The sequence below is a fragment of the Bos grunniens genome, chromosome 18 (assembly GCF_055505025.1).
Source record: "Bos grunniens cultivar Pamir isolate PY7600 chromosome 18, Bosgru_T2T1.0, whole genome shotgun sequence".
NCBI classification, from domain to species: domain Eukaryota; kingdom Metazoa; phylum Chordata; class Mammalia; order Artiodactyla; family Bovidae; genus Bos; species Bos grunniens.
Window position 1 is genome coordinate 52,404,932 of NC_141182.1, and position 17,569 is coordinate 52,422,500.

The 17,569-nt window shown below is 41.8% G+C and overlaps 2 protein-coding genes across 9 annotated transcripts in view; both read left to right on the top strand.

The window, feature by feature from the left end:
* The first annotated feature begins 534 nt into the window (after positions 1-534).
* Positions 535-15,359, top strand: LOC147353997 (uncharacterized). 8 transcript variants are annotated; one of them, XM_086352974.1, is made up of 6 exons: positions 934-1,398; positions 3,050-3,177; positions 5,803-5,951; positions 6,296-6,341; positions 9,313-9,439; positions 13,166-15,359. In XM_086352974.1, the coding sequence occupies exons 4-6, from the start codon at positions 6,327-6,329 to the stop codon at positions 15,328-15,330; spliced, it is 2,307 nt and encodes a 768-aa protein (XP_086209100.1). In that variant the 5' UTR covers positions 934-1,398; positions 3,050-3,177; positions 5,803-5,951; positions 6,296-6,326; the 3' UTR covers positions 15,331-15,359. The 8 variants fall into 8 exon arrangements, with proteins under 8 accessions (XP_086209103.1, XP_086209104.1, XP_086209099.1 ...); XM_086352979.1 differs by lacking the exon at positions 9,313-9,439 and having other exon boundaries at positions 931-1,398; XM_086352977.1 differs by lacking the exons at positions 934-1,398; positions 3,050-3,177; positions 5,803-5,951 and adding an exon at positions 535-876.
* Positions 9,313-17,569, top strand: part of ZNF227 (zinc finger protein 227) — a 30,969-nt gene continuing 22,712 nt past the window's right edge. Inside the window, exon 1 of the mRNA XM_086352958.1 lies at positions 9,313-9,439. The gene's annotated coding sequence lies outside the window, so the exon portion shown is untranslated. The remainder of the gene's footprint in view (positions 9,440-17,569) is intronic.

Below are 17,569 nucleotides of genomic sequence, written 5' to 3' on the forward strand. Positions count from 1 at the left end.
CGATGTGGAACCAGTAAGGACAAAGCATGTTTGGTCACATTTCAGGGATTGAGGTATTTTGACTTTTGACTTCAGCCTATTCCTAAGAAAGCCTAGTTTCCTTCTCTTATTTCAACAGTAACTCTGGGGTTTACCAGGAAGCCTCTATGGCTGGTAATAAATTTATGGCACTTAGGCCCTTGGACATGTCCAAAGTGCTTCTAAGCTTGTAACCCTGTTCTAAGGCTGACACAGTAGACTGGCAAGACATTTGCCTGAGACCTTAGGGGTTAAGGGAAGTGAAAACCAGGTGAACTGACCACTTCCTCATCAGGGGGCGAGGCTTTGACGGTTTTCCGCTCGGACCTTCGCTGGAAGTGTAGTCCAAGAGGGCGGTAGTGTGGAGGGCCCACACGCACTCCCTTTGTATTCTGGGATGTGTAGTCCAAAGCTCCGTGTAGGTTCGCACACTGCAGCTATAGTAAGGCTGGACTGCGAATGTCTCCCCACGGAATTCTGGGAAGTGTAGTCCAGGAGCTCCGGGTAGTCGCAGGCCCTTCGGCCCCGGGAAGACGACGTAGCAGCCATCTTTCGCTTGATGATGATGTTTCAGGTCCGCTTTTCACGATTCATTCAAACTTCCCCGAAATGCGCTTGGGGCCAGCATCTCCTGACCTTTCATTTGGAGAGAAAGAGAAGCAGCGGCTAGAAGCAGAGGTTTGACGGCCAAGGGTGATGATGTTCGTGCCCCTGGGCGGAGCGTTTGGTAGCATCCCGGGATGGGGCGGGCTCAGGTCGTGCTTCTTGGGATTTGAGGGTCTCCCCGGCTTTCTGAACCCCTAACCTGACCTCCCACTTATGAAGCTAACACTTTGGCTTCATACTCTGTCACACTGGGTGAGTTGCTTAACCCTTTTGTGTCTCCGTTGCTGTTCTGTAAAAGAGAAATAAAAGCAATGCTTTCTTAATACAGTATTTGGAGAAAAAAATAGCAAAAGGTCAACAAATGCCTGACACATGATTGTTATTAATGCTTCTGTAATTCAGAAGCACCTGGATTCTCACAGATTCTGAGAGCCCAGGAAACTGAATTGTCCTGGACTCCGGACTTGTTTAGAAAAGGGAGGGTTTCTTCTAGCTGGTACAAGAGGGTGTGAAATATAGGGGATCCAAACACAATCCTGGGATTTCACAACCTCCTTTCCTTCTCCAGCCCTGACTTCTCAGAAAGCGCTACACGAAGGAAGAGGCAACAGAGACCCACGGGAGTAGAACTCGGCATTCTTCTATTTAAGATACATAAACTGTAGAACGTATGGGGCATGAGTAATGATTGTAACTGTGCCTTGGTCACTTAAGTTCCGTTCCAAAAGCTTTATACTGATGAACACCTTTCCATCACACTGGCTCTGTGCATCGGTACTGCTCTTTTCTCTGCTTTAGAGATAAGGAGATGGAGCCAGGGAACACAACCCTATTGGCCCATCCTCACCTGAATAGTAAGCAGAGCTGCGGTTGTAACCCTGGGCAGGCGGAATCCAACACCTGAGTTTGCTAATCTCTTTGATATATTCTTGTTGAGCATAGGGAACTGACTAGAATCTCTTCATGAAAGTAGGTTGGGGCTTAAATGTGGGGACCTTGAGAGCAAAGTTTAGGTTATTCTGTGAAGTTTTTTTGTTTGTTGTATTTTGTGTGTGTGGTTTCTTTGGTTTCACCACACAGCTTGCTGGATCTTAGTTCCCTGACCAGGGATTGAACCAGGGCCCATGGCAGTGAAAGTACCGAGTCCTAACCAGGGACCACCAGGGAATTGCCTAGTCTATCAATTTTAAGATAGTTTTCTCAACTGGGTCATTTATTTTATTTCAAATAATATTTATGTTACAGAAGTAACAATCATTACGGTAAATGCAGATGTAAAGAAAAATTTTAATTACCCATAAGTTTAGGATGTAAAGATAACAGCTGTTAATGTTTTCGTGCCTTTTTGTCTGGTTACTCTTTGTTTGTGTGTGTGTTTAGTGGAGGCTGTTTTCTTTGGGACTGAGGTTACACTGCCTTGCTACTCAAATTGTGGTCCACAGGCCAGCAGCATTGGCATCACTTGGGTAGGAAGGCCCAGCCTTGAGCCCCATTCAAGACCTTCTGATTTAGAATTTCTGCATAGGGGGCCCAGAAGTCTGCATTCCAACAAGATCCTGTAGTAACTCCTCTGCATGTGAAAATATGAGAAGCTCAGGAAAGGATCTTTCTTGTCTGGAAACTGAGGCCGAGGAAATTGCTGGATGTCGCAGATAAAGCTGAGCTGGATAAAGCAGAACTTTACTTAGTTGGAGGGTTTTATTACCCCACTAATGATTGTCACTTGTCAGGGATCCTTGCAAAAAATCCTGACTTGAGCAAAAGGTAGCTAGCAAGTGTAGAATCAAAATGGAAGGGTATTAGATGTGAAGATATATCCCTTCCAGGCTTTTGGGGGTAGATTCATTGCTATCTTTTAAACTAGAGTGCTGTTGCTGGTGTTTAGTTGCTAGATTGTGTCCGACTCTATGGGACACCATGAACTGTAGCCCACCAGGCAGCTCTGTCCATGAGATTTTCCAGGCAGGAGTACTGGAGTGGGTTGCCTTTTCCTTCTCTAGGGGATCTTTCTCACCCAGGGATCAAACCCGAGTCTCCTGCTTGGTAGGCGGATTCTTTACCACTGAGCCACCTGGAAAGCCTCGTAAACTAGAGTACTTGTGCCTAAAGTGGGAAGATAACTAGTAGTTATTGTTAGTTAGTACTAGATATTTTTGCCATAGTCATCATCAGTGAACCACTACTATTATTACTATTGTTATTACTATGACTGTTTCTTAGCTTCTCTTTTTAAATTTTATTTCTTAAAATATTTATTGGAGTATAGCTGATGTGCTGTGTTATATGTTTTCTATAACTTTATTTTCATTAAAATATTAGGAAATAATATAAAAATAATTTCAAACAGAGAAAAGTTGCAAAAATAGTATAAGGAGTTCTCATATACTCTTTATGTGGAGTCACCAATTATTTCTGTTTTGCTCAGTTGCTCATTTGTGACCGCCAGGCAGCAGCCCCCAGGAACATACCTGTAATCAAAGAGCTCCGTTTGTTTGAGCTTACTGCAGCAAGGACACCTATGCCGCACTGGTGTCCTGGTAAGGAGGCAGTGAGGTATGGCTGTTTCTACGGTTTCGGTTCGTGTTAACTGAGTTGGGGAGAGCTTTAGGCAGTGAGAGTTTGTTCTGGATTGGATGGTGTCAAGAAGGAGATGCAATTTGACTACTGAATATCATAATGATTTGCATCTAGTGGATGAGAGAAACAAAATGGGACTGGAGTCATTATTAATGAAGTGGTCCATCACTTCATGTTTGCTGAGAGGACAGTTCTTTGTTTTTTTGTTTTTTTTTTTAAATATTATTTACTTGTGACTGCATCAGGTCTTAGTTGCGACAGATAGGCTTAGTGGCTCCACAGCATGTGGGATCTTAGTTCCCCGACCAGGGGTCCAGCCCACATCTCCTAAATTGGAAGGTGGATTCTCAACCCCTGGACTACCAGGGAAGTCCCAGTTCTTTGCTTATTTTTGTCTGTGTTATGGAGCAGCTTGTCTTTTTCTCATTTCGACACGATTCTTGTTGATCAGTTAAAAACACCAAGTTCGAGCCCTTTCTCTTGCTAGTTCTCAGTGCAGTGTGGTTTTTCATGGCTTTATCATGCTTGTATATTTTTTCGTTTGCAGAGCCAGTTGATCAAAAGGAGGTTAATGACATTGATAACACACTACTATCTAATGCACAGCCCATATTTACATTTTTTATTAGCCTTTTCTTTAAGATCTTGTTTAAAATTGAAATCTGGTTGACTTATAATATCATGTTTATTTCACAGCACAGTGATTCACTTATTTTTCAGATTCTTTTCCCTTATAGGTTACTACAAAATGTCGAGTGTAATTTCCCTGTGCTATACAGTAGGTCCTCGTTGGTTCTAATAAAGTCTTGGCAAGCCACTTTTCTTCTTCAAGGTGTAGTCCAGTTATATGCTTTGCACTTAATCTTTGTTTCATTAGTCTTCTTTAGCCCAGAATGATTTCTCAGACTTTTTGGCTTTTGATATTTTTGAAGAGTATTGATAAATTATGTTGTGGGAGGGCCCTCTTTTTTGGTTTCTCTGACCTTTGTTCATAATTAGGTTCCGGTTATACATTATCATTTTTAAAATAATTTTATTTATTTCTGGCTGTGCTGGGTCTTTGCTGCTGCACGGGCTTTGCTCTGGTTATGGTGAGCGGGGGCTGCACTCTAGTGCAGTGCACGGGCTTCTGACTGTGGTGGCTTCTCTCATTGTGGAGCACAGGTTCTACAGCTTGTGGGCTCAGTAGTTGTGAAACACAGGCTTAGTTGCTCCACAGCATGTGGTATCTTCCCAGATCCAGGATAGAACCCATGTCTTCTGCATTGGTAGACAGATTCCTCACTACTGAGCCACCTAAGGAAGCTGTGGTTTATCTGATACTTGTTCATGATTAGATTCAGGTTATGCATTTAAAAAATAATTTTACTCATTTGTGTTTGGCTGTGCTGGGTCTTCGTTGCTGCACGGGCTTTTCTCTAACTGTGGTGCCCGGGCTTCTCCTTGCGGTGGCTCCTCTTGTTGTGGAGCTCAGGCTCTAGGCCACGTGGGCTTCAGTAGTTGCAGCTTGAGGGCTCCGTAGTTGTGGCTCACGGGCTCTAGAGCACAGACGGGTTTAGTAGTTGGGACACATGGGTTTAATTGCTTCATAGTATGTGGATCTTCCTGGACCAGGGATCAAACTCATCTCCTGCATTGGCAGGTGGATTCTTTACCACTGAGTCACCAGAGAAGCCCTGGTTTATCTGATATTTGTTCATAACTGGATTCAGGTTATCCACTATTAACAGTGATGCCCCAGAAGTGGTGAGGCAGCCCTCTAAGGCATCATACCAAGCAAATGTCAGTTTGTGGGTTTGTTCCAGCTGGTGATTTCAGCTTTGTGTGCTTGGTTAAGGTGTCTGCGAAGTAACTGTTGTCCTTTTTGCAATTAATATTTTGAAGCAATGTGGCTATCTTACTCTGCACTAAACTTTTCCAAATTTTAGCACCCATTGATGATTTTCTGTCTTTCATTCTACAGTTATTAGTTTGTGTTCTACCATAGGGGGGAAGCTCTCTCTTCTCATCCATTTATTTCTATTTGGCTGCATCGGGTCTTAGTTGTGTTGCACGCACGTCTATCTACTTGCGACACTTGGCTCAGTACTTGTGGCTGAGTTGCCCCGAAACACAGGGATCCTAGCTCCTTGACCAGGGATCAAACCTGTGTCCTCTGCATTGGAATGCAAATTCTCAACCATTGGACCACCAGGGAGTCCCTTCATCCATTTATTTCTTAAACATTTCTTTCTTTATAATCCAGATTCCTGTATGGAATTTTTTGGTATGGACTGTCAAGGTGTTTCTTATTATTGTTGCAGAATCCAGGCTTTTATTAGTTCTCTTTACATCTGTGCATAATTGTCAAAAGGGTACTTCCTGGTTAAAAAGAAACAATGTATTTTTATATCTTTTATAAAAGTTTGCCTATTTCAGTTTAAATATTAATGTTGTGGTAACAAAATTATGAGGAATACAAGCAGAAGTTTGCAGAACTCTAAAAGCTCCCATTTCGGGACAACAACCTGGGACCTGCCCATATTTGACAGTGTTCTGTTGCTAGAAACCACATCTATAAGGATCATTTCAAATTGTACAATATCATCTGCTTTACCACAGTTGCTGAGAAATAAGAAATCCTGACGGGGTTCTCAGAGCTTTCTGCCTTACACCAGTCTCATGAGGTGGATACCCCTGTTCTCCCGTACTTGCTGATGACAGAATTGAGGCGGAGAGATGTTAATAATTTGCCGAAGATGACACTGCTAGTGAGTGGTATAGCCCGGATTTCAGCCCATGTGTGTTGACTCCAAAGCCTGCTCTTACTCACATGGTCTCTTATTACACCTTGGAATAAGAATGACCACTGTGGAAGCCGCAGCACACTGATAGGGCCAGTGTGTGGGTGGGCACGTTGCTCCCTGAACAGCTAATGAGAGAGGTCTCGGAGGCATTTGCTATCAGTGCAGGATCCCTCTCAAGCCCACTCGGCTGCAGCCACTTGGAGGACTGAGTGCCTTGCTGATTCACAGTGAGTCCCACCTGGGTTAGTCACGTTTTTGTAAACCAGTTTTCACTGACTTCTTTCTGCTTTCCCCCACTGTCTTCCTAGGACTCTGCACTTCCCTGGAAGGAGAGAGAAGATGAACATGTTCATGGTGAGTAGAGCTTGTCTCTCTTGCTGTTAAAAAATACCGTTTTTGTACTCAGAGATTTTACATGGATTTTTCTTTCTTTGTTTGTAATTGAAGTATAGCTTCCCTGATAGCTCAGTTGGTAAAGAATCCGCCTGCAATGCAGGAGACCCCGGTTCAATTCCTGGGTCTGGAAGATCTGCTGGAGAAGGAATAGGCTACCCACTCCAGTGTTCTTGGGCTTCCCTTGTGGCTCAGCTGGTAAAGAATCCACCTGCAATGCGGGAAACCTGGGTTCAATCCCTGGGTTGGGAAGATCCCCTGGAGAAGGGAAAGGCTACCCACTCTACTATTCTGGCCTGGAGAAGTCCATGGACTGTATAGTCCATGGAGTCGCAAAGAGTCGGACATGACTGAGTGACTTTCACTTTCACTTTTCACTTTCATAGTTGATTTACAATGTTGTGTTAGTTTCAGGTACAGCAAAATGATTCAAGTATATATATGTGTATGTATATATATATTCAGATTCTTTTCCCTTACAAGGAAATATTCTGTAATAACAAAATACTGACTGTAGTTCCCTGTGGGTTTTTCTTTTTCAAGGAGAGTCTAAGCCTGTGAAGACCTTTGTGAGCCATGTGTGCTTTTTAAAAAATTCCTGTCTTATGTAATTAGTTTTGGTTTTAATTTTGGTTTTATTTTGTCATTTTTTATTTCACAAGTAAAAGAAAAATTAAGGGACATGAAGAACATCTTCCACTTTAATATTTCCCAGCTTACAAATTAGCTGCTTTTATATTTCTGTAATCTCTTCATCATGTGTATTCATAGCTGTGTATTTGTATTTATAACATAGTAGTAGTTGTATTAGTCGCTCAGTCATGTCTGATTCTTGGTGACCCCACAGACTGTAGCCTGCCAGGCCCCTCTGTCCATGGATTCTTTGGGCAAGAATACTGGAGTGGGTAGCCTTTCCTTTTGCTAAAGGATCTTCCCAACCCAGGAATCGAACCTGGGTCTCTTGCATTGCAGGCAGATTGTTTACCATCTGAGCTACAGGGAAACTCATTTATAAAATAGATATAGTTTAAAAACTTTTCTCATTTAATACTACCTAACATTTGCTTTTAATTGCTTTATCATGTTCCCAAAACTTCAGTCATGTCTGTCGTGTCTGACTCTTTGCAACCCCATGGGCTACAGGACGCCAGGCTTCCCTGTCCATCACCAACACCTGGAGCTTGCTCAGACTCATGTCCATCGAGTTGGTGATGCCATCAACCATCTCCTCCTCTGTGGTCCCCTTCTCCTCCCGCCTTCAGTCTTTCCTAGCATCAGGGTCTTTCCCAGTGAATGAGTTCTTCACATCAGGTGGCCATAGTATTGGAGCTTCAGCTTCAGCATCAATTCTTCCAATGAATATTCAGGACTGATTTCCTTTAGGATTGACTGGTTGGATCTCCTTGCAGACCAAAGGACTCTCAAGAGCCTTCTTCCAGCACCACAGTTCAAAAGCATCAATTCTTTGATGCTTAGCTTTCTTACATACCTAGTTTTACACTATTTTTTATTCATAGACCTTTTAGGACTTCGACTGTTTTAAGAATGCTACAGTGACAATGTTCCTGATTTAACTTTTTTCTCAAAAAATGTATTTTGAAAAATATTGCCTCTTTTTGCCCTTGACATACTAGATATGCAAAATTGAAGTGGTATATTTTGTAAGTGGTGCCTTGGATGTTTTTTGGTAAAATAGCCAAATATGGCACAGCAGAGTCAAACTGCCTCTTCACACAAAGAAAATAACTATTGGTAGTTTTCTTATGACAAGAGTGAGATTTTGTCTTCCTGTGGTTGAATCAGACCCTGTGTGTATTTTATTTACTGGTTTGTTTGTTTATCCATCTTGTACTCGGTTGGCCAAAAAGTTTGTTCAGATATTTCTGTATGGTGGTATGGAAAAGCTGGAATGAACCTTTTGGCTAACCCAGTATTTTTTTTTATTTTGATCAAAATAATCCATGACCTTAATTTTAAAAGTCAGGTGGTACTTCACTTGTCACTGCATTGACACCTGAGAACAATTGTCTAAAGAGGTACATACTTGGTTTTATCTCTGTTTTAAGTAAAAGGGTTGTGAAAAATGAGGAACCAATTCAGATTTATCCAGAAAACCAAGATTCTGGAGTCAGAGTATACCATTAGATAAGAGAAAGACAAATAGGGAAAGAAAGAAGGGTTTCATCTGAGGCCTGGCATGGCCTTTTGGTTAATTCCCTCATATGACCCTCTTCCTCACCTGGTTCCTACTTCAGTGAGAAGCAGGCATCATATACTGCCAGGCCTAAATTAGTAAATGTTTCTGGGACAATTGACGATTGTAACTAAAAGTGAAATGTTTTGGGGAGTTCCTTTTATGGCTCAGCTGGTAAAGAATCCACCTACAATGCAGAAGACCTGGGTTCAATCCCTGGGTTGTGAAGATTGCTGAAGAAGGGAAAGGCTACCCACTCCAGTATTCTGGCCTAGAGAATTTCATGGACTGTATAGTCCACGGGGTCACAAAGAGTCAGACACAACTTAGTGACTTTCACTTGGTGGTCCAGTGGTTAAGACTCTGCACTTCCACTGCCAAGGCCCGGGTTCAATCCCTGGTCAGGAAACTTAAGATCCCACAAGCTGCAAGGCATGGCCAGAAATAAAAAGTGAAGGCTTTTTAGTTCAGGATGCAGCAGTTAGAATTCTAGGGAGTTTATTTATGAGTTCACTGAGAACACCAGGTAAATACACAAACCTTCCTTCTTCATAGCTGCACTTGCGGTGAGGCTAAGGAAAGTCAGTGTGATGTTGGCAGGATGGAAGGAGCGGGGCTGCAAAGTCTACACGTTGCACAGGAGCCAGGGCAACTTCTCATCATCCTCCTCTCCTTCCTGGTGCTGCCCCCTTCCACTGGACACTGGCTATAAGACTGAGCTGGTATTGTTTGTTGTAGGAGGCAGTGACCTTCAAGGACGTGGCTGTGGCCTTCACAGAGGAGGAGCTGGGGTTACTGGACTCAGCCCAGAGAAAGCTGTACCAGGATGTGATGGTGGAGAACTTCCGGAACCTGGTCTCAGTAGGTGAGGACAGCCTTTCTCTGCAAGTGTCTTGTGACCTTGGTGTTTCCAGGCTCTGGGGTTCTTGAAATGGTTCCCTGAGTTTGAAGACCAGAGTTTTCCAATTCCAGTGGGATATGAGAGGCTATCTCTGGTCTTTCTAAACAGTATGTTTCAGGTCTTTTTCTTTTTTTGGTCAAAGAACAGTCAGTGAACAGTATCCTGATGTACTTTGTCTGTTCTTTTTCAGATTTCACTCATGTCCCATTAGTGGCAGTCCCATTAATGGATTATAAAGCCAACTTATCAAGCCTAATATGCCGTTTTTAATGAAATCAAATATTAGAGAAAATATCAAGAGCTTCTTAGAAAGAATAGATCACGTTGCAGTGAAAACCCTGGTCGATGCATGAGTGGTGTGAGAGCCAGTGGGAACAGATTTTAGGAAAATAGACCGGTCAGAAATAGGTCATTCAGCCTTCATTTTAGTAATGCATATTCCTACGTATGTGTCTGCGTCATGAAATAAATGCTACTTCTTCAGTGGGTCATGATACAAAGTTTGAAAAACAGGGCCTTCAGTATCTTTTTTTGAAACATAAATTATTTGTTTATTATTGTTATAATCAAGGCAAAATCTCTTAAAACAATTAGCCTTGATAATGGAAATATAATCAGAACCATTTTACAGTTTATTCTTCTCTGCTGTTCATACTTCACTCTTCAGTATCTTAAATATGCAGTTGGAAACTCAAATTTCCAGTAAATTGTAGCTCTGACCTGTTCATTTTAACTTGCAACTCTGCATGTTCTCATTCTTCAAAAGAGATACAAAACATATAGAAAGAGAAGAGAGGCTTTGGATGATGAATTCAGCGACCCAGATAGAAATTTAGGTAAGCACCAAGCAGTTGTTCATTCTCGTGGTTAACTCTCCATATGTTGTGCTTCTCACCAGCCCTGTGCTGTCCATCACCTGGTCCCAATGGGACATCTGTTTCCCTGGTTATTACACAGCCTATACTGATCACCTGCTCCCACCTTTCCCCTCCTACAGTTTGTTCTTGAAGTGGCGAAGGGATCCTTTGTAACTTTAAGTCAGATTATGTTAGTTGTCTGTTCAAAATTCTCTTATGGCTTGTTTTACTTAGAATAAAAACCACCTAAAGCAACTTCTGGAATCCTCTAATGGTCTGCTTTTCGACCCCACCACCTCCTTGAGTACATCTCCCCTCCTCCTTCTGACTCTGTCCTTTCCATCTCCATCATCCTCCCTACTGTCTCAGACCTGCAAAGGATGCATCTCCTTGTCCTCTCTGCCTGGAATACTCTTTCACCTGTAATCCTTCAGGCCTATGTACTTACCTCAGGTCACTCACCTTCAAGAGGAAGAGAGGGCTGTCCTTGGACCACCCTATAGAAAATCCAGTCCTCTCTTTCTTTCTCTGCCCTGCCTTGTTTGATCTTTGAGCACTGATCGTCACTCATGTACATACATTTTGGTTCACCTGTTTCTCACTTCTCTCTCTTCCCCTGGAGGGTATTCCAGGAATGGAGGAATTTGTCACTGTTGTTTTTTAATATTCTTTATTTGGCTGTGCCAGTCTTAGTTGAGGCATGCTGGATTTTCAGTCTTCACTGCCTATGTGAGATCTAGTTCCCTGACTGGAGATCAAACGCAGGCCACCTGCATTGGGAGTGTGGCGTCTTAGCCACTGGACCACTAGGGAAGTCCCCAGAGTGGAGGAATTTGGTCTGTTCCATTTATTGCTTACAAGCCTAAGTGCTTAGAATAGCCTTGGTACGTGACAAGGACTCTAAATATTTGATGAATAAATGGATGAGTTGATGGATAGAGAAATTTGCCTACCACTTAAATAGCCAGTGGCTGGTGAACAAATCCGAGTGAATAGGGATATTGCAAAATGTTTTTGTGTCTTCAAATGAATTCCTAGCCTAATTCTCAGAGAAAGAAATGGCAACCCACTCCAGTACTCTTGCCTAGAAACTCCCATGGACAGAGGAGCCTGGTAGGCTGTAGTCTCTGGGATCGCTAAGGGTCGGACATGACTGAAGTGACTTAGCAGCAGCAGCAGCAGCAGCCTAATTCTAACTTCTCAGGTCCCATGGTGTATATGTGGGTGTTTGCCTTTCCGTACAAGTTGACCCTCATCAACTTGAGCAGACACATGCATAGAACCTGTAATTATAACCAAACTGAGTGAAATGCTTTCCCTGTGACTTTCTTTTAGCCGTTACTAGCAAGCATATTTATTTGGGGAGAAAATTTTTTTTTTGAATGAAGAATTCTTATGTCTACTTCTTAGGTAGCTTTTCATAGAAGGAAAAAAAATTCTATTTCCTTATCCATCATATCCGGGGAGAAGAGGTCTCAGAAAAAAGCTAACTGGTGAGTTAGTCTTGCCCTGAAAAGATTTTCCCAGCTCTGTCCCATCTCCTTCCTCCCAAGCCCACCTCAGTAACAAGAAATGGATCTTAGGTTGTTACCTCTACAAACATTTTGTTTGTGTGGCGGTTTGTACATATCCTTTAGAAGGGACTTCACATCATGTTTGCCTTGACTGCTTTGATGATTCTTTGACAGTGTCTAGTCTTTCTACATACTTATCATAAGCTATGGAACTTATTCCCACCTCACTCATGAACTGCCTTCTTCACTTTGGAAATCATTCTTGTTAAAGGCCAATGTATTTATGTCCAAAATTTTTCCATGCTGTGGTTATTTTTTTTTTTTTAAATCAGCAGCCAGTTTGTTTTCTTAATATTTATTTATGTATTTGGCTGTGCCAGGTCTTAGTTGTGGCATGCGGCATCTCTAAGTTGCAACAGGTAAACACTTAGTTACAGCATGTGAGATCTAGTTCCCAAACAGGGATCAAACCTGGAACCCTTGCATTGGGAACTGCACCACCGGTTTTAGCGACTGGACCACCAGGGAAGTCCTTTCCACGCTGAGACATCATTCTTCCCTAGCCTGTAAATGTTGATTCCTACTTTATGGGGATGTGGAGCCACATTAGGCTATACAGCTACCTCAGAAGGATCCAGTGTATAGGTTTCAGATTATGATACTGACGTGCTGCCTACCGCACTAAGAAACAGAGTATTGTATAGGTTTGTGCTTTTTATCACCCCCACTGATTCTTAGCACCTTGAATCTTCTCAGCACTCCCTCCTTGGTGTACTGCTGCCTCTGGTGCAGCATTCAGCTTTTCAGCACGCTGTACTTTGCAGTGCTTTTCCTCTTTCAGACACCTTCCTTGTGAAAGCTCTTTTGCTTCTCTGACTTGATTCAGAGATAATCTGGAATTCAAAATTGTTGAGCATCCTGGAAATCAAACCGGGGTTCACCTGTACATGCCTTTCTTGAGCCCTGACTAACTTAACTGCCAAACATTGTGAAACCTGTGAGCACAGCAAAATGCTTGTCTGTCTTGATACTGTACTGTGATAGGAGCCATATGTAATTTTTGAAAGATGCTGTAAATAGTATGTCAGATAGCATTTTGTTTTACATGGTTTTCATTACTGCTAAGTATTTGGGAGTTTAATGGACCATCTCTTGGTTGCTGTCAGTATATAAACCTGAGAACTTTATTTGTGGGGAAAAAGATAAGTCAAACCATGCTGGGGTTCATTAAAGTCTCATACTGTGTCTTAAGTGTGAACTCTTGACTCTTTGAACAAAGCTTTCACCTGTCCACATCTCTCAATTCTCTGTTATTATAGAAGAAAACAATCAGAGTGAGTTGAGTGCCGTTCAAGAGAGAGGATTACATGAAGAGCTTTCCTGCTGGCAAATCTGGCAACAAATTGCTAATGACTTAACCAGATGTCAAGACTCCATGATAAATAATTGTCAGCTCCACAAACAAGGTTATTCCCCACACCAAGTTGGGTCAGGACTATCTATTCAAATTTCTGAAGATGAGAACTGTATATTAAATGAGAAAGCAGGTGGTCCTGGTGATACTGGAAATCCAAGGTTTGCATCTTTGAGAGCCAGGGATTCTTGGAGAAAAAGTTCCTTGACTGAGTCACAGAATTATCAGAATAGATACCAGGAAATTTCCATGCAAAGTAAACTGTGTCAGTGTAAAGCGGATGTTGACAGCATTGGTCGGATCTCATACCACCTTGATGATCGAGGAGTACACAAGAATGAAAAGTCTTATTGCCACAATGATTATAGAAAAGACAGCACGGTTTCCACATTGGATCAGAATAGTATGATTCACACAGGACAAAAACCTTACCAGTGTAATGAATGTAAAAGAACCTTTACCAGCCTTTCTACCTTTGATCTTCACCAGCATTTACACTCAAAAGAGACATCTCACGTGTGCAATGAGTGTGGAAAAGGCTTCCGTTATAGCTCAGTTCTTCATATTCATCAGAGAGTTCACATAGGAGAAGAATGCAGTGTGTGTGCTGAGTGTGGAAAGGAATTCCATCAGAGCTCACAACTGCAAACTCATCAGAAAGTCCACAGCATAAAGAAACCATTCACATGTGAGGAATGTGGGAAAGGCTTCAGTCGTCGATCAGCACTTAGCATTCATTGTAAAGTCCACACGGGAGAGAAACCTTACTCTTGTGAGGAGTGTGGCAGGGCCTTCACTCAGGCCTCCCACCTTCAAGACCATCAGAGAGTCCACACTGGGGAGAAACCATTCATATGTGATGCATGTGGTAAGAGCTTCAGTCGAAATTCACACCTTCAGTCCCACCAGAGAGTCCATACAGGAGAGAAACCGTACAAATGTGAGGAGTGTGGGAAGGGCTTCATTTGTAGCTCAAATCTATACATTCACCAGAGAGTCCACACAGGAGAAAAACCCTACAAATGTGAGGAATGCGGGAAAGGCTTTAGTCGGCCTTCAAGTCTTCAGGCCCATCAGGGAATCCACACTGGAGAGAAGTCATATGTATGTAATGTGTGTGGTAAAGGCTTTACTCTGAGTTCAAACCTTCAGGCACATCAAAGAGTCCACACAGGGGAGAAACCATACAAATGTGAGGAGTGCGGGAAGAACTTCAGGAGGAACTCCCATTATCAAGTTCATCTGGTCGTCCACACAGGAGAAAAACCCTATAAATGTGAAGTGTGTGGGAAGGGCTTCAGTCAGAGTTCGTATCTTCAAATCCATCAGAAGGCCCACAGTGTAGAGAAACCCTACAAATGCGAGGAGTGTGGGCAGGGCTTCAATCAGAGTTCACGACTTCAGATCCACCAGCTGATCCATACTGGTGAGAAACCATACAAATGCGAAGAGTGTGGGAAGGGATTCAGTCGTAGAGCAGATCTTAAAATTCACTGCAGAATCCACACCGGAGAGAAGCCATACAATTGTGAGGAGTGTGGAAAAGTCTTCAGGCAGGCCTCAAATCTCCTGGCCCATCAGAGAGTCCACAGTGGGGAAAAGCCATTCAAATGTGAAGAATGTGGCAAGAGCTTTGGTCGGAGTTCACACCTTCAAGCCCACCAAAAAGTCCACACTGGAGAAAAGCCATACAAATGTGAGGAGTGTGGGAAGGGCTTTAAGTGGAGCCTGAACCTCGACATGCATCAGAGGGTCCACACAGGAGAGAAACCATATAAGTGTGGGGAGTGTGGGAAGCACTTCAGTCAGGCCTCAAGTCTTCAGCTTCATCAGAGTGTCCACACTGGAGAGAAGCCCTACAGATGTGATGTGTGTGGTAAAGTCTTCAGTCGGTCTTCACAACTGCAGTCTCATCAGAGAGTCCACACAGGGGAGAAACCTTACAAGTGTGAGATGTGTGGTAAGAGCTTCAGTTGGCGCTCCAATCTAACAATTCATCAAAGAATCCATGCTGCTGATAAATCCTATAAAAGTCATAGGGGTGGTAAGACCATCAGAGATTCAACTTAGAAAAGTTCTATAAAATGATTTTTTAAAAACTCAAGTGTCATGTGAATTCTTCCAGTTGTCAAGTTCAAAAGAAAAAAAAAAATCATTTGTTTCATTAAAAAGTCAGCATTTTAACCATAGCTCACCATGTCCCAGTAGTCAGAAGGCCACGTAATAGAGATCCCTTATAAGGGGTATAGTAAGGGTTTCAGTTCAACTTTGACCTTATTATTAAATACTACTCAGATGAGAAGACTTAATATGATTTTATCAGGCCTTGTACAAAAGTATGATGGATGGGTCAAAACTAATGCCCATTAGAACTCTTGATGCCCAATAGTCTCTCCAGAATGCAGAGACTTTGTTGTGAATTTGCATAGTCTGACCATGGCCAAGTAATACTTCATGTGAAAGTTGCTCAGTCATGTCTGACTCTTTGCAACTATACAGTCCATAGAATTCTCCAGGCCAGAATACTGGAGTGGGTAGCCTTTCCCTTCTCCAAGATATTTCCCTAACCCAGAAATTGAACCCAGGCCTCCTGCATTGCAGGTGGATTCTTTACCAGCTGAGCCACAAGGGAAACCCGTAATACTTCATAGGTGCTCAATGTTTGTTAAATTAGTAAATGAAAAACGTTTTATAAATTATATTGCAATCATGCTCAAAATTTCATAAAAAGTTTTATTCAGAACAGGTAATTAAATGTGGCCTTACAAGTAGTTTAGAGAGACAGAGTTAAAAGTATAAGTAAACCACTCAGTACTGCAGTCTGCAGTATTAATTTGACATTGTCCCATTTTATTAGCTCCTCTTGTCTGCCTAGCCTTGCTTCCAGTTGGATCTTACCATCTTGGAGTTTGTCTAGTATTCTGTCAGATTTATACAGTGCAAATTAAGTTACTTTTTGTGACAGTATAAAGTGAAGTGAAAGTTGCTCAGTCATGTCCAACTCTTTAATTCTCTAGGCCAGAATACTGTGGGTAGCCTTTCCCTTCTCCAGGAGATCTTCCCAACCCAGGGATTGAATCCACGTCTCCTACATTGCAGGAGGATTCTGTACCAGCTGAGCCACAAGGGAAGCCCTTGTGATAGTGTAGACTTACTGAAAAATGGATTGTTAATCTTGCAGTACAGAAAACATACTATTGATTCTTTTTTCAAATCAGAGTTATTAATGACAGTGACTAAAGGACAAACATTTCTTAGTAAATGAATCAATTGTTGGTTTTTTATTCTTCACATTGCCATCTAGGCTTTGATGTGATAGTCTTCCAAAGGTCTTAGTGTTAACTTTCATCAAGACTTCCGAAGTAAAGAAGAAACACTATTTATAAAGTAGATTACTTTCATCAAGTTCTCTACCCCATTCCTACTCCTTCCTGGCCTGAAATAAAGGAAAAAAATTTGTTGGAAGTTGGTCATTTCATCAAATACATTGATTCAGTGACTGACTTGCACACTTTTCCTAGCGATGGATTGAAAAATTGCTTTTGAGGAGAAGTTGGGAAGTATATATCAAAATACAGGATGTGACTTCTATGATACAGAAATCATAGAAGTGGAACTTACAATTAAGAGAGTCATGTAGAAAAGGTGAGTAGCACATCAAGGATGCTGCTAAATTTTATAAAAGTGAAATAAATGTTCAGTAGGAGTTTATTTAAATGTATTTTGGTATATGAAACCAGATCTAGAGAAATGATGTCCAAGACTCAGGACCAAAGCATGTAACAGGCTGATGTAGTTTAGGGACATCACACAGTTTAAACGTGTGTTTTTTAATGCGTCCTGTCATCTGTAAATGGAGAAGGCAGTGGCAACCCACTCCAGTACTCTTGCCTGGAAAATCCCATGGATGGAGGAGGCTGGTATATTCACCCTCATGTAAACAGTGACAGGATTTCCAGGGAGTTTCCATGTTTTAGATTCCGTATTTTAAAATTTTTTTTAAGCATCAATTTTACAGTAAAATACTGTGATATTTATAGTACTGTAGGTAGTAAAACTATGTAAAACAGAAAAATTGCTAAACATAACTAATCCCTCACAGTAAGAAAATGTATATATAGCCCAAGTTAAGGAATAGAACTCTCGGAATCAATTATAAAAGGAAATTTATATGGTTGTTCAAAGACAGAATATCAGCTAGTATAACATATATTTCTGTAACTAATGAAGTTTAGGCATAAATCCATACAGCTCAGAAGATTATTTTAATTCCAATAGTAGAAATTTATACATCTTAGTTCTGTTCCTT